The following is a 15,463-nucleotide window of genomic DNA, read 5'->3' as shown; positions in this document are numbered from 1 at the left end:
ATTAGGAAGCCTCCAAAATCCCCATCCCCTCTTACCTGCAATTTTTGTTTTCACCCCTTCCTCTAAATTTTACCCATCTTGGAGAAAAAGAAATACAAACTAACCTCCATCCCTTACCCACAAAAATTTTCTTTTCTCCATTCACCCCCATCTAGAGGGCATCCCCACCTAGAGACTGACCCGCAGAAGCAAGGTTCTTTTTACAAACCTAGTGGAACGGGCAGTCTATCAACTAGACGGGGTTGGGAGGGTCCTACTAATCACCTTTTTTTTTTTTTTTTTTTTTTTTTTTCCGCCCTCGACACAAATGAATTATTGTACCATTTTATTATCTTTTTTGTTTTTACACGTCAATAAAAAATGTTTTAAAAATTGGGAGTTACTAGGACGTCCCCCAATATGAAAGGGTGAATGCGGTATTATGGTGAAAGATACTAGCTGGGAGAAACTTTTGACTTTGTTTAGTTCTGGAGTGACAAGGATGACCAACGACCCCCAAAATCACCCCTTTTGAGTTGGCCATGTGCCTAAGTTTTTTGTTCATCGTTGATTTTGACTGTATTTTTTAACATGAATAAAAGATTTAATATCTCAAAGTGTAGTATCTGTTCCGGCAGATGCTGCAAAGCTATGACTAGCAAAGACCAGCTATGACTAGCAAAGACCATATGTGGGGGTAACCCCACATATCTGACCTTGGTCACTGAAGGGGCAACCCTTCATACCAACAGTTTCTAATCCAGCTCCCACTTCCCACCTCTCGGGAGCTGGATCCCCTCTTTCCCTCCCCCTTCCTCCACATTAAAAAACGGCCTCCTGCCTAATTTGCTCAGTGGGGAAGCAAATAAATAAACACAGATGCTGCAAAGCTAAGACTTGCAAAGACCAGTTATGACTAGCAAAGACCATATGTGGGGGTAACCCCACATATCTGAACTTGGTCAAGGTAGGGATCACCCTACGACCACAGTTACTATCCAGCTCCCATTTCCCACCTCTCGGGAGCTGGATCCCCCTTTCCCTCCCCCTCCCTCTCTCTCCACATTAAAAAACGGCCTTGTGCCTAATTTGCTCAGTGGGGAAACAAATAAATACAAAGATCAAAGTGTAGCATCTGTTCAGATGCTGCACTTTGATTTCTTGTTCTGTCAGTGGAGGAGAAATCCTTCACGACTGAGACAATTTTTATTTTTGTTCCTTTTCTCCATGTTAAAAACGACCCTGGTGTTTAACTCTGTCCCGTGGAGAGGCATTGTAAATAGGAACAGTGTAGTGCTCAGTATTAGTGGAAATTAAGTAGTTTGACTTAAGAGGGCTGTACACCAAGAACTTGTTTACATTAAACTTGAAGACAACCATGTTATAGTCAGCTGGAAAACGGGCCAGTGGAACAGTTCTAGGAAAGTCGTTAGCTTTGTCTATGAAGCTTGCATTTGGATTTACATCGATAAAGTGGGAAATTGTTGATAGTGGTTGTAAATAAACGAGTGTTAAAGTTTTGCAGATAGGGGACCATAGTTTAAAGCTCTGACAAGCATTTGCCATGAAAATAATGATAGAGCACAGGTAGTCTTGCAATATCTCTTGTGTGAGGAAAGATGTTACAGGAAGGAGAAAAGCGGCATAACCTAGTTTTGAACACTGTCAAGGCAAAGAGTATTCAGAGCAACTCCTCATATGTAGCAATAGTACTCCATTTTAGGATGTATTTTATCAACGCTAATCTTATATCATCTCCTTCCAACTGCGAAATGACACAAGGATCAGAAAATGGAATTTGAAGAGTTAGTGCCTTCGAGGAAGAACACTTTTTTTTTTTTTTTTTTTTTTTTTTTTTTTTTTTTTAACATTTTCACCCTCCAAACAAGGCACATTGCCACTTTGGTGTAGGTGGCTACTATCAGCGACATAAGCTACTGGAGTACTATGTAGGGAGTTGGGCAGTAAGATGTCGGTTCATGTTACACTTGAACTTCTGCATGTCAGTACAGTTGGGGAAGCAGGGAGCCAGAATGGAATTCCAAAGTCTAGCGGTTCTGGGGAAGAAACTACTGGAGTAGAAAGCTCTCCTACATCTAGGGATCTCCACTGTGTAGGGGTGGGATTTAGCTGTTTGTCAAGGGTATTTATGTCGTGGGGGCACAAGTGCTTGCAGTTCGTCAGAGCATTCACCATTAAAAATACTTATAGAACAAGCAGAGGTACGCAACATTTCATCGGTGAGACAGAGGCTGAAGCTTAGATGACAGTTCAGGACCTATCAGGTTGGATACTCTCTTTTGGACCTTGTCTAGGAGTGAGACTATTAGCATATACACCAAACCAAATATGAAACAATACTCCATACATGGGCGAATGGTGGCCTTATAGAGATACAGGATACTTTTGGGCGTTAGTGGCTTTCTAGCACGGTAGCGAGAGCCTACCTTTTTCGCAGCGGTCCTGGCAATGCTCTCAATGTAATTGTTCGAACTCATGTCTCCTGTGAATATTAGGCCGAGGAGTTTAAAAGAAGTACTTTCAGATAATGAATCTTTGGCCATTGCTATTGGTGGTAGAGAAGGTTTCTTGTAATTATTGAAGGAAACAAGTTTAGTCTTGGCAGCATTGAATGTGACCATCCATTTTTGTCCCCATTCCACTACAGATTGAAGGTCATCCTCTAGTGTTTCTGCCATTTCCTTAGATAAATGTTCATTTGTTTTCCTATTGTGCCTGTTATAGAGCGTGGTGCCATCAGCATATATCCCCCTCTCGGAGACAATTTTGTAGGAGGTCGTTTATGAATATTAGGAATAATAAAGGTCCATGGATAGACTTCTGAGGCACTCCCGCATTTCCTGCAAAACAATGCCTGGGTCGTTCTGTTGATATTCCCAGATAGAGGCGCCTTAGGAAATTCACAATAAATTAACCCCTTCTCAAAGGGATAATGTAAGGTTTAAAAAGGTAGACCCCTAGAACTGCACAAGACGAAAACCATAATTTCAGTCGATGGTGAAAAACTATTTAAATAATTGGTCCGACTTTCTTGGGTTTTGGTGCTGAGGATACCAGCTCAGTACTAAATGGGTGGCCATTTTAGAATACTAGGTGTTGCGTGTGGGAGGATAGCTACATCTCTTTGCCAAATCTTTCATTAAAATTATTGTGGGTGCATTTGTCAATTTGATAATCTCTTATAAAAAAAATTAAAAGTTTTTTTTTTTTTTTTTTTTTTTTTTTTTTTTAAGAAAGCTAAATTTGCCAAGGAAAGTTTAATAGTGGTATTTAACTGCAGATCTCCAGACTGGAGATCTAACAAACTTGGTTTCAATGAAAGTGGAATTGGGTGGTGAGTGGGTGGAATATAATCTGAATAGTTGAAAAAAAAAAAAAAAATGCTTAGTATGTGGTTTCACAGATAATGATGAAACAAGATGGCTTTTTTCCCTAAAAAATAACCTTTTTTATTTTATTTTTTGTGAAAGATATTTTTCCAGAAAAGGTATTGCTTTACTTCTGATTTTAATGAAATGTGCAACTGCACTTAATTTTATTCTGCAAATAGTTTTACATTTTTAACAAAATCAGACAGAATTTCAGAAAAGCAAATAAAAATTTTTTTTTTTTTTTTAAATATTTGATCACTTTTTATAAATCTCATTTTATTACTACATTAAAACGAATTAATTTTAATAAAAAAAAAACAAACCTGTTTTTGTTGGGAGTAGGGTATCCTACTGGATACACTCCGACCAAGCTAACAGTCTCTTTAAGTGCAATTGTATTTCTCTTGCACTTGGTTCACTGGGTATATTTCCAGGTAGTTATTTTATTTTTTTTAGTCCAGTTACTCCTTTAATTGCTAAAATGGAAATCTTCCTAAGATTCTGATTTCTTATGTCATACAACCATGATTTTTGTTTTATATTTTTATTCATACAAACATGTACAAACTTCGCTACACTGGCATCGCAAGGTTTTAATCTAGTTATTAATAACTAAGATGTCCGCAGGTGAAAAGTCTTCTTTGAGATATATATATATATGTCAATGTTCATATTGAAAAAAAAAATGAAATAAGACTTTAGGTGTAAAACTGTACGGCAAATGATCAAACTAAAAAAAAAAAAAAAAAAAAAAAAAAAATTTAGCTAAAGGATTTTTAGCATTCATATTGTTTGGGTTCTCTCCCCAACTCTAGAACAATGTCAATATATATTACATGCACACACTTTATAATGAAAACCTGTTTTGTCTATTCTAGTAACCAAGTGAAGCTGATTAGGGTTGGGTAGTTTTTCAAGAATACATCTCTGCATGAGACCTTCTCCTACACATGACCTTAAAGTGCATCCTAGGATGATTGCCAGATTTGGAGTTTCGAATCTCTTTATTTACTGTAATACATCCAGTGTCCGCTTTGATCTAGAATATGGGTTTGTTTGTTTTTTGTTGTTTTTTTTTTGGGGGGGGGTCCCCCAACCTTTTAGCTGGAGCGGAACCCCCCATTAAAACATTCCACTGGCTCATGAAACCTCTATGCAATAATGTAGTTGTCTTATGCAAAATACTAACAATAAAAAATCAAATGAAAAAAAATTGTACATATTTGAATAGATTACATTTATTCGTATGAAAAACTCAATGGGGGAAACTTGAGCTTGGTATTTCTTGCATAACTCTAAGATTTGGTATTTTCTTGCATAACTCTAAGATTTGACAGACCTACACGAAGTTCATCTTCCACAGACAGCAATTGTGCTAGTTTCTTGTGCTTAATGGGTATCAGCATTGACTGTATAATATATAAAAGCAAACCTAATAGTGGCAAGACAAGTTAATTTTTCAAATGTAGTTTGTCAAATTTGGTATATTAAAACAATTTTTTTTTTACTGCATATAAGATAGGTTAAACTCAATTTTGCAAATCTATTTTTCTTTCTATTTAGAAATTGCAAAACTCTTGGACTGTACTGACAGAACCCTAAGGTTCCAAAGCACTAATCTATTGATATTACCTGTCCGTATTTGATCCATGGGTAAATAGAAATTGTCCAGAGCATGACTCTAAACTCTGTGCATAATGTTTACCTTTATCCCAGTCTGAAATCCATCTTTCCTAGCTCTTCTTTTCTATCTGCTCTACTTTCTATCAACGACAATCATTTGATGAAAGTGCTCGAGGTTTTCAGATTGTAAAAGAGTACAGGAAAAAAAAATTAGAACTTAAACTTTAATTCACAACACCAACTCTCAACGTCTGTGCTCTCTCATCCGTCAAACTCTACTCTTGTCCTCTAATTCATTCTTATAACCGCTGTGCACTCTGTATAAAAATTGTTGTTACATGTATATAAAGAATAAAGCTACAAACTTAAGTTTTTTTTTTTGTTTTTTTTTTGGGGGGGGGTAAACAGAGGTGCTGCCACTTGCTTGAGTAGACTCTTCTATTACATAATAAAAGGCTTTAGATTGAAAGAAAAGCTGAAAAAAAAACTTTAGCAAAGTAAATTAAAATAATTTACCAATTAGAATAAAAGATGATAGAAAATGAAGTAACAAAAATGTAGATTATCAGTAACGAGCGGGACCTGTGGAAATTCCACAGCGGACTTTTCCATATGTAATATATTGATGTTGGCATTCTGTGGATGTTCAGCTTAAATGGAGAAGCGTAAAATATATGCTTAAATATATTAATTTATGCAGATTTCGTGTATATTATTATTGTCAATTTTCTATCGATTCTTCTATTATAAACTTATGATCTCAAAAGTAAAAAAAAATATATCCATATGACTTGGGCATATCAGCTTGAATTAAAACCGAAACTTATGAAGAAAAAATATATCTAATATATAAACGGCTATATGTCTGATCTGTTTCCATATTTTCAAACTCTATCTCCTCCGAAACTAAAAGTCGCAGAGTGGCGCTGGGGGCCTCAAATGATTGGATTTTTTCATGAATCGTTCTTTTTATGGGTCTTTAAACGGTTAAAATTGTTTTTAAGGAGTCAAAATTGAAAAAATCGTTATACATTTTGTACATTCATCTTAGTTTATTTTTAATCGGTTTGTGTCCCGTTGGTACAGTGGTAACGTCACAAGCTTTGAATGCTACAGTTTGGGTTTCAATTCTAGCTGATGATGCCTAAATACTTTTTTTTTTAACTTTTTAAATCATGACTATAATATATACGAAATCTAAAATTTAAGATAAATTAAAACATTTAAGCATATTTTACGCCCAGGCAAAGCCCCTCGTGTGTGTATATATATATATATATATATATATATATATATATATATATAGTGTGTGTGCGAGTTCCTTCAGCTATAACAAAAACTTATGACTAATTCTTGGTAAAATTATTTATTAGGAGAAATGGAAGGTCATAACAATTAAACGAGATTTTCAGGAGAAAAAGATGTAAGCGTGACACATAAAAATAACACTCGCGCTATAGTGTGTGTGTGGTGTATGTGTGTGTGTGAAGTTTTACAAGGATAATTCAAACATGTTAACTAGTTGTCTTTTTCACAAATGTAATTGGAAAAAAAAAATTCCTTTTTGAAGCTGTTTAATGGATTACACAAATCATATTACAAATCCACTCCCTCCAGAGATCTCTTTACCAGACGCCTTTGCTGGTTCAGCCACACCCTTCCATGATACCCAGGTGACTTCATCCATGAAGTCATCAACCCAACTCCATGACTAGGCTGGAAGAAAGTTTGCAGTGGTCACCGCGAATGACTTACTCATAACGGTAGCCATGAATTAACTATTTTTTTTAAATTTTTATAAAATGTTACATAAACAAAACAAAACAAAAACAAAAAATTAGACTCAAGGCCATTCAAAAATTTTTTTTTGGGGGGGGGGGGGGGCTCTGAGCATCCTTGTCACTGTACCTTAGGTAGTCTATGCTAATCATAGCTAGAGTTCACATTCACCATAATACCACGCACACACCCACTGGATAGAGTGGGGGTCGTCTTACTCAAGATTACTCCCTGAATAAAATTTTTTTTTTTTTTTCTGTTTCTGGTCAGGCAGTGTTTGGGATAACTTGTTGGAAAGAGCAAACTCAGAGTGAATGCCACAACCAGATCGTATTACAAGTTGCCTTAAGTCTTAAAGCATCGTTAATTGTTAGAGCATTTAATAAAATATTTTTATGTTATTTCTTTAATACATGATCTGCTTGACCAATTATAGCTTAGAATTTCTCAACCTTTTCTTCTTTAATAACGGGATTTTGTGGTCAAAATGCTTTCGTAGGTGTCTTGCAAATACCAAAGTGTCTTGTCTGAAATGGAGGGTTTTTTTTTGGTTTTTTTAAAGTCGTTTTTGACTAAAACTTTTTATTCATCCTTTCTGTTACTCAACCAGATATCTTATTTCTTCCAATTTGGTTTCTCCTCACTCTGAATCCCTAATGAGCTCCTATGTATTTGTCTGATAATGATCTTGTCTCTAAATATCAATGGGACAAGCATTCCAGAAATTTGAATCGAAATGAAAGTTATTTTCCACTCCTTTTAAAATTTTTTGACCTCCATGAATAAATCTTTTTTTGCATTGTAGATATCATCCCTTTAGGAAAGTGCAAGATGGTTACTTAATATCAAGCTCAAAATGGAATATTTCATTTTTTTATTTTTCCATTGTTTTACGAAGAATTGGGAATGAAATTTGATAATTGGTTGATATTTTTCTACTCTTTGTAATATCAGATGTATTGCAAAAAGTTTGTTTTACTATTCCACTCCCCACATTTTGTTAGTCAAAATAAACTTTGAAGACTATAAATAACAAATTAATCTATGAAGGAGAGTAGAAAGTGAATCTTTGGTTTACTTTCAGCAACTTTGTAACTCTAGACTTATTTTCTTTAGTTTTCATATTCCATGAGCAATGTTTCTGACAAAAAAATGCTTTTTCTTTCTGAGTTGGAATCTATCCATATAGCACTTATTAGCTAGTTTCTGACCTTGAAGTAGGTTATACGTGCATATATATATATATATATATATATATATATATATATATATATATATAATTACATAAAATAGACGTTATTTTGTCTATTAATTTTTATTTTTTATCCTTTTCAATATCTGAATAAACTGTCTTCGCTTCTGGCAGGAACTGGCTAATGTATACGTCATATTTATCAGGCGTCGAAGTACTTTCCAATCCTTCTGAATTCAGTCAGGGATAGATTAATCTAACTCGTTTTGAACAATTTTTATATTTCTTTTTTATTGGTTAATTATTTAATAATTTAAATATTTCAGGATGTTAGTACTATTGGCAAGTTTATTTTATTAATAGTAAGTTTTTAATTTTTACTAATGCTTTTAGTATTTCCAGTTTTAGTTACGTTTAGTGGTCTGTTCAAGTATAGACTTGGTGTCAACTAAAATCTTGCTATATTGGGATGCGGGGGGGGGGCAAGGAATGTTGATTTAGTGAAGTGGCTAAATATAGCATTGTTTATGGAGTGATGGTTAATCTCCTTGACAAAGTGGTGGTAGTCAAACTTATGTATGTTTTCACCTTCATGTCTTGTCCGGGGTGATTTCTATGTAAAAGAACACAATTCAACTCTAACTTATCCTACACCTCTAATTGATGTATCATCCTTATTGATTAGATCTATATACATTACTATATATTCTATATTGTCATTTTCTTGTTTTATTGATACTCTATATAAACTCCAAAACAATTTTAGCTTTGCATTATCCCAATAAGTCCCCTCTTAAAGAATCTACCTTATTCTTTTAACTCCCTTATATATACGTGTGTGTGTGTGTATATCCATTTATGTACTTTCCAGCTCTAGAACCATTTAGCAAAAACTCTTAAATATATTTCATGCCCTTTGTTTAACGGTGATAAATCCGGCTATTATGTAATTTTTAGGACTGTGTGTGTGTGTGTATAATCACCAAAAGCACATTAAGCTAAGGCTAATCCTGACTGGGATAGGAAGTGCTCTCCCCTTAATTTCTCTAAGATTTTCACCCTGCCATTTTTCACAACTAAATGGACCTGTAACAATTGAATAAAATGCAAAACATCAACATGACACCTACATAGCTAATTTAGATATTAAATTATCTACAAATATCTCGACAATGAAATGTCAAATTACTTGAAACATAACAATAACAGACTTCATTATTTCAGTCTGTGTAAATCATTGCCTTTTTCAATGTAATCATGCAATAAGTGGTCTTCTCATGGGATCCCTAATGTATTTCCGAGGGAGGAGGAGGAGGAGGAGGGAAGTTATGCTTAACGATATTAAACATATTGGAAAACAAAAATTAAAGTTCTACAATACCAAACGAATTAAATAAGCAAAACGATGAGTTACAGTGATCTGTAATTTGCTTACATTGATAAACGTCTTACAACAGAAGTATTTGTGGACATGCCTTTTCAACTTTATATGGACAAACGAATTCACTTTTGTACAAAGAAACTGATGACAAATTTGAACGAAACTGGCTTTATTTTATATGTATGTTTTTATATATAGAATACTTTTCATATTACCGAATGTGTATATAGAATACTTAACATTACTGAAATTACTTTTAAAAAATCAATTTATATCCCCCCCCCCTTTTTTTTTTCATTTAAAGGTTCTACGTTAGTTTCTGTTTGTACCAATTTTTTATCGATCTGGAATTTTTAAAAATTTATTTTTTTTATTTATTTTTATTTTTTTATTTTTTTTTTTTTATTTTATTTTATTTTTTTTTTATATTGTTAGACCAAATTTTTACCACCATTCAGTGGTTACATTTTTAGTTTTTGATTACTAAGTGATTATAAGACTACTAGCTGTACATATGAGGTGTTGCCAGGTAAAGATACATATTGCCGGGTGGAGGGTTCAGTTACATACTATTTAGGATGCACCAAATATCCTAACAAGATTTTTCCGGAAAGTGGACCATATTTTGGATTTTTGAAAGCATAAAACAGTCATCTTCATCTATGAAATTCAAACAAATTCTCATAGTTTAAAGGGATTTAACTCGTAGGTTAAATGAAAACTTCCATTTTTTTTTTTTTTTTTTTTTTTTTCTTTTTTTTTTAAACGCAGCTGATGTTGGTTATACTAATAATTAAAAAATAAATTTAATGTAAATTAAAAATAAATTAAATAAATCAACTTTATTTCTAAAAAGAATACTTAAAACAATTCTATTACTAATTTCCATTAAAAATTTAGCGCTAATTATTAAATCAGATCGTTAATGTAATATGCAAATGAGATAACCGCTTGAATATTGATTCCTTTTGAATATGTATCTATATAGTCATCCACATACAGTAGTTTTGTATCACAACTCATCAGTGCGGCTAAACTAGCACCTTTCCCTAATCAGGGATTGAACACCCAACCATCGAGTTGATAGTAGGCAGTTCCAACCTTTGGCCCATGGGATCGGTGCTTGCAAATGACTTCATCAAATGTCCATTAAATAAACACTTTTACAGTGCTCGAGCTGCTTGTTTATTTATAGTGAACCCCACTTTGTATAGCCACGACTGAGATACATTTATTACAAACATTGTATTGTTATCATAAAAGAGGTACCGTTGTATGATCGTACATGTTGCTGTCTATTTGTGATATATTCATATCTAATTGTTCGTATGCTGTTGTGTGTGTGTGTGGTACATGTATTTTGGACATACCTTAACTTCATGCGTCGTTGATCTTGTCCACCTGGAATTCATCTTGTTCTTAGAGGGGAGGTTGGAAACCTGTTTTGGACGAATATTCATTCACTCCAAGACGATGATTGGTTTTTTATAGTTTTTTTATTCACCTTCCAGGTGCCAATCGCAGAAGAATGGAAAGTGAATGTCTTGTGTGGTTACTTCAAGGTCTTATTCTCACACACGCCAGCCCCCCCCTCCCCCATCCGTGAAAGAGAGGGGACGACCTGTTAAGCCGTCCACTTTTTACGTCCAAACCCAAACTCCTGATGCCAGCTAACCTGATCACGTGACTCCCAAGCAGATCCGATCAGCTACCCGTCACTTCCGGTAAAACGTGTCTACAATATGATTTACCATATTTCTTATGTTCGACCCATTTCCTAACACAAATGGGAGGGGGGGGCTTAAAATATAGTCATCCAATGCCAGAATAAAAGTATGAGTCGGTTTTAAGTATTAAAATCTATTTGTGAAACTACCTTTTGTATATATTAACCAAATTGCAAACGAGCAGATAGGACTTTATTGTAATAGATTTCTACACAAGAAAACGCTCATTTCATATACTAATATAACTCTGGTACACCAAACACTGCAATGTATACTTTTTTAAATAAACTACTTTGTACTAACTCTTGCAGAACTTATGATAGAGCTCTAACCCCCCCTTTTTTTTCTTATAACTATTTTATGATAAATATATATTAAAACTTAGGCTATCATGGAACACTTTTAATTTAGCTGGTTTTCAGCTAACCTTCACATAAGACCCTTTCCCTCCAACACTCCCTCCCTATTACTATCTCCTCCATTCTCCACTTTCCTTGCCTCATTATGTTTTAATGAACCATGTGGTCAAGCACAACTACATTGGATTAAAATGAGTTTAGGCTCCAGTGTACCATAACACTGGCAGTGCTATTGGGTTTGTATCATACCCCCCCCCCCCTTTATGTAGTTCTTATTGTGTAATCATTCATTAAGGATTCTTGATGGCATTATTAATTTTAATTTGATATTTATAAACAACAAAAATCCTGTTACTCGGACCCAATACAAGTAAACAGGATGCGCTCAGAAGATAATTTCTAATCCTTTAAGCATGGTTACAATTTTGTGAGCCCATCCCTTGTCTTCAAGAAAACTATCATCTAATATATAAAGCAAAGTTGTCTCTCACTAAAAGTTCTACTACATTCACCCACAAAGCTGAGTAATTTTTCAGTATTACTTTGGACAAGATATAGGCACTTTTTTGTGTGTGTACACACTCATGTTCGTTCTGGGGTTCATCCAGAACAAATACTTTGTTGGGAAGTGATAGATATTTAGAGTGATTGTATTATCATATTCGCAGCGCTACTCAAATGACAAAACTGAAGCATTTCAATTAAAGTTTATATTTCTCTACCTTGCTCTCTTTCTTTCTCCTTCTTGCTCCCCCCCCCCGTTTTATCCCCCCCTCTCCCAATCTCCTCTAGCTGGACATAGACAACTCTTTTATGAGATTAGCACAGATACATTCACCGGGTCAACATGAAGTTTGGTTTGCACGCACCTGCTATACCAAGAATATTGTGCACTTTCATTGATACCCCCACAACAATTTCAAACATCAAAGAACAGTATTGCCTAAAAAAAAAAGTGACAACCTTCCCACCAGATATTTTTTGCAGAAGGAATAAGAAAAGTACTTTTTGTTTTTGTTGCCTGTGCATTGGAACCCATCCCTTAAAAAAAAAAACCCAAAAAACGGACCAATTTTTCTTTCAATCAAAATAATGCCCGTGCAACCACAAAACAAAAACAATAGCCGTGGTAGGCAAGCTCGAACCTGAAACTGGAAAGAAGGGAAAGTTACTGGCAAACTGACCACGAGTGCTTATGACCTTGAAAATAAGGTTTTTAAACATAGTTTTAATGAATTACATATATGTGACTTGTGAAAAACATGACACAAAAACGAAGCCTCCACCCCCTTTCAAAAAGTGGTCCAATTAATCACCACAGAACTAATCTTTTTCTAATTTTTACATGTGTCTGAGGGATTTCTTTAGCAGGTGGTACCGGTTTCCACTCTGTCCAGTGCAGCTGACAAAAGGTTTTTGTAGATCTACAAACACACACAGGTCTCCTTTATATAATAGACTAGCATGGATACCCGGCATTGCCTGGGTCAACATGAAGTTTGGTTTGGATACAGCTGCTATACTAAGGATATTGTGCACTTTCGATACCCCTACAATTTCAAAAATAAAAGAATGGACCCCCCCCCCCCTCCCCAAATGACAATCTCCTCATCAGAAGGGGTATGAAGAGAATGTATTCTTTGGATACCTGCCCCCGCCCCCTCTAAAAATAAATGCATTCAATCAAAATAGTGAGTGCTCGTGTGACAGAAAAAAGCCACGACAGCCGAGCTTGAACCTGAAATGAAAGAGGAAAAGGGAAAAAAGTTACTGTCAAATGTGCTTGCTGTTATGGCCATGACTGCTTATGGCATCTTGATGCTGCAAAATAACGTTTTTAAACATAGTTTGATATGCGTGTGTGACTTGCAAAAAACGTGACCTAAAAATAATGCCCCCCCCCCACCTTCCAAAAAATGGTCCAGTTAACCACTTGATTTAATTTTTTTTTTTTTTTAATAATTTTCACGTATCATGCATCAGAGAGATTGCGCTTTCAGATGGTACCAGTTTCAACCCGGTCTGATGCGATTGACAAACAAAAGTTTTTAGACAAACGCAAACAACAAATTTCCAAATTAGTATACTGAAAAACTGAATGCCAAACTCTGGCCAGGTTGAACTCCGGAGATTCAATTTTTCCACATCTTGAATCCTTATTCAACGTTGATCAAGAATATATCGACTTTTGGAGTCTAATGAAAAACTACAAAACATACCTTTACATAATAGATTATGTAATTTGTTAATGATTTTTTTTTTCTCTCAATTGCTAAAGAAAATTAATGTAACACTTAAGATTCTATTTTGTTATATATGATCCCCCCCCCCAGAGGGGGTGATTCTGATGCTAGTTTTTAATAAATCTCTATCTTTGTCATTTCAGATATAGCTTTTGATTGGTCTGATCATGCCTTATGGTGGCCGCTGCGAAACAGGTGGCTCAATCGTACCCGTTCAACACTAGATCAGTATGGAGTACAAGCTGATGCAAAACTAGAGTTCACGCCTATGCACAAAACTTTACAAATCCAACTTCCAAGTCTGAAAGTGCTGGAATTGAGGGTGGATTTTTCTTGCAATGTTTTTGGGGCTGTCCTCCAAATCTGTAAGAAATGTGGTAAGTCTTAAATTATTGAACGAAATTTTTGAAACTAATTTGGGATGCTGAAACAAAATAAAAAGTGCATGTTAGTCATTTGTTTGATTTTTTTTTTTTTTTTTTTTTTTTTTTTTTTTCCACTAAATTAAATCAAAAAATTTACTTTTAAATAAGATAAAAGTTGGAGTATTCACATTAAGACTTCCTGTCATAATTTGAAACCAATGTGATAATGGGTCAAATCTATTGACTAGCTAATCAAAACACTTGAAATATAAACTAATACCGGTAAATTGAGAAAATGATTCGTTAAATTTATTCATGAGTTTTCATAAGTTGTCAAATTAAACTTTTCTTGTAGAAAAGCTTATTGGCTAAATATTCCAAATGAAAAATATTCATAGAACTAAATGTAATTAAAATTATTTTTCTTTTTTAAATTTAATTAAAGTAGATGTTTATCAAAACCGAATTGAATATTGTAAGTCTATGAAATCACAAAATGAATACTGGCTTTACTTTATTAGATAAAAGAATCTTGATTTTAAAAATGTTTTTAAACTTTGATTTTTTTTTTTTTTTTTTATTTAAAACAAAAAAACAACAAATTTGCATAAAAAAATGAAAGCCCAAGTGTGTTGTTGGTTGTCTAAACAGGCTAGATTCCAACTTCTGAAATTTTTATAGTTCCAACTCTGATAAATTTACCCACTCTCTGCAACTGTTGAGTACTGATGACACCTTCAGAAAATACAGAAAAATAATGGATTTGCATTCTGCTTGAAATAATTCATATTTAGCTCTGGATATAACTTTGACAGAATCCTTTTTCTTGTAAAAAGATGACTAAATTCATTGGATATTTTAGAATATTTAGATCAATTACATTACCATTTAAACAATTATTACCAATTTAGACATAGTATATTTGAGAATATTTTCTTTCTGTCTATGGCCCTCTTTCTGTGTGTGTGCGTCTCTCTCTCTCTCTTAATTTTGCCTAAATTGTGGTTGCCAAATATAGTCTGGCTAGTGCTCACTGTTGTACACCCACATAATAAACTTGCCTTCTGCTTCTCATCTGTTGACATACCTAATGTTGTTAGTCACCCCCTCCTCTCCTCTTTGAAACACATGCTAGCATACAGATAAGAGTTTGTGCAAGATATATATATATATATATATCGCAAATAAATAAAAAAGATGTTATTTTGAGAAGTTGGGACAATTGTTAGGAAATAAGACTTTATTTTTATATTTTTTTATTTCATTTTCGATAAAGATGAATAGTTGTTTACTTAATGTTTGTGTAAAAATCAACTTAAGCAAGCAACAGATAATTTTATCACAATAGGTAAAAGATTACCTTAACACTTTACTGCAGTTTTCCGGTAAATCTAATCATTGGAAGTGTATTCTCATTTCGAAT

The 15,463-nt window shown here is 34.2% G+C and overlaps 1 protein-coding gene across 1 annotated transcript in view; it reads left to right on the top strand.

Annotated features, from left to right (window-relative positions):
• Window positions 1-15,463, top strand: part of LOC145294098 (fermitin family homolog 2-like) — a 160,463-nt gene that overhangs the window by 52,841 nt on the left and 92,159 nt on the right. The window contains exon 2 of the mRNA XM_080141165.1: window positions 13,819-14,052. Coding sequence (XP_079997291.1) covers window positions 13,819-14,052 — 234 coding nt within the window. The remainder of the gene's footprint in view (window positions 1-13,818; window positions 14,053-15,463) is intronic.

Source organism: Euprymna scolopes, chromosome 15 (genome assembly GCF_053919585.1).
Source record: "Euprymna scolopes isolate OS-2025 chromosome 15, ASM5391958v1, whole genome shotgun sequence".
NCBI classification, from domain to species: domain Eukaryota; kingdom Metazoa; phylum Mollusca; class Cephalopoda; order Sepiida; family Sepiolidae; genus Euprymna; species Euprymna scolopes.
Note: the sequence above shows the minus strand (reverse complement) of the source record. Positions and strands in the feature narration are given on the sequence as shown.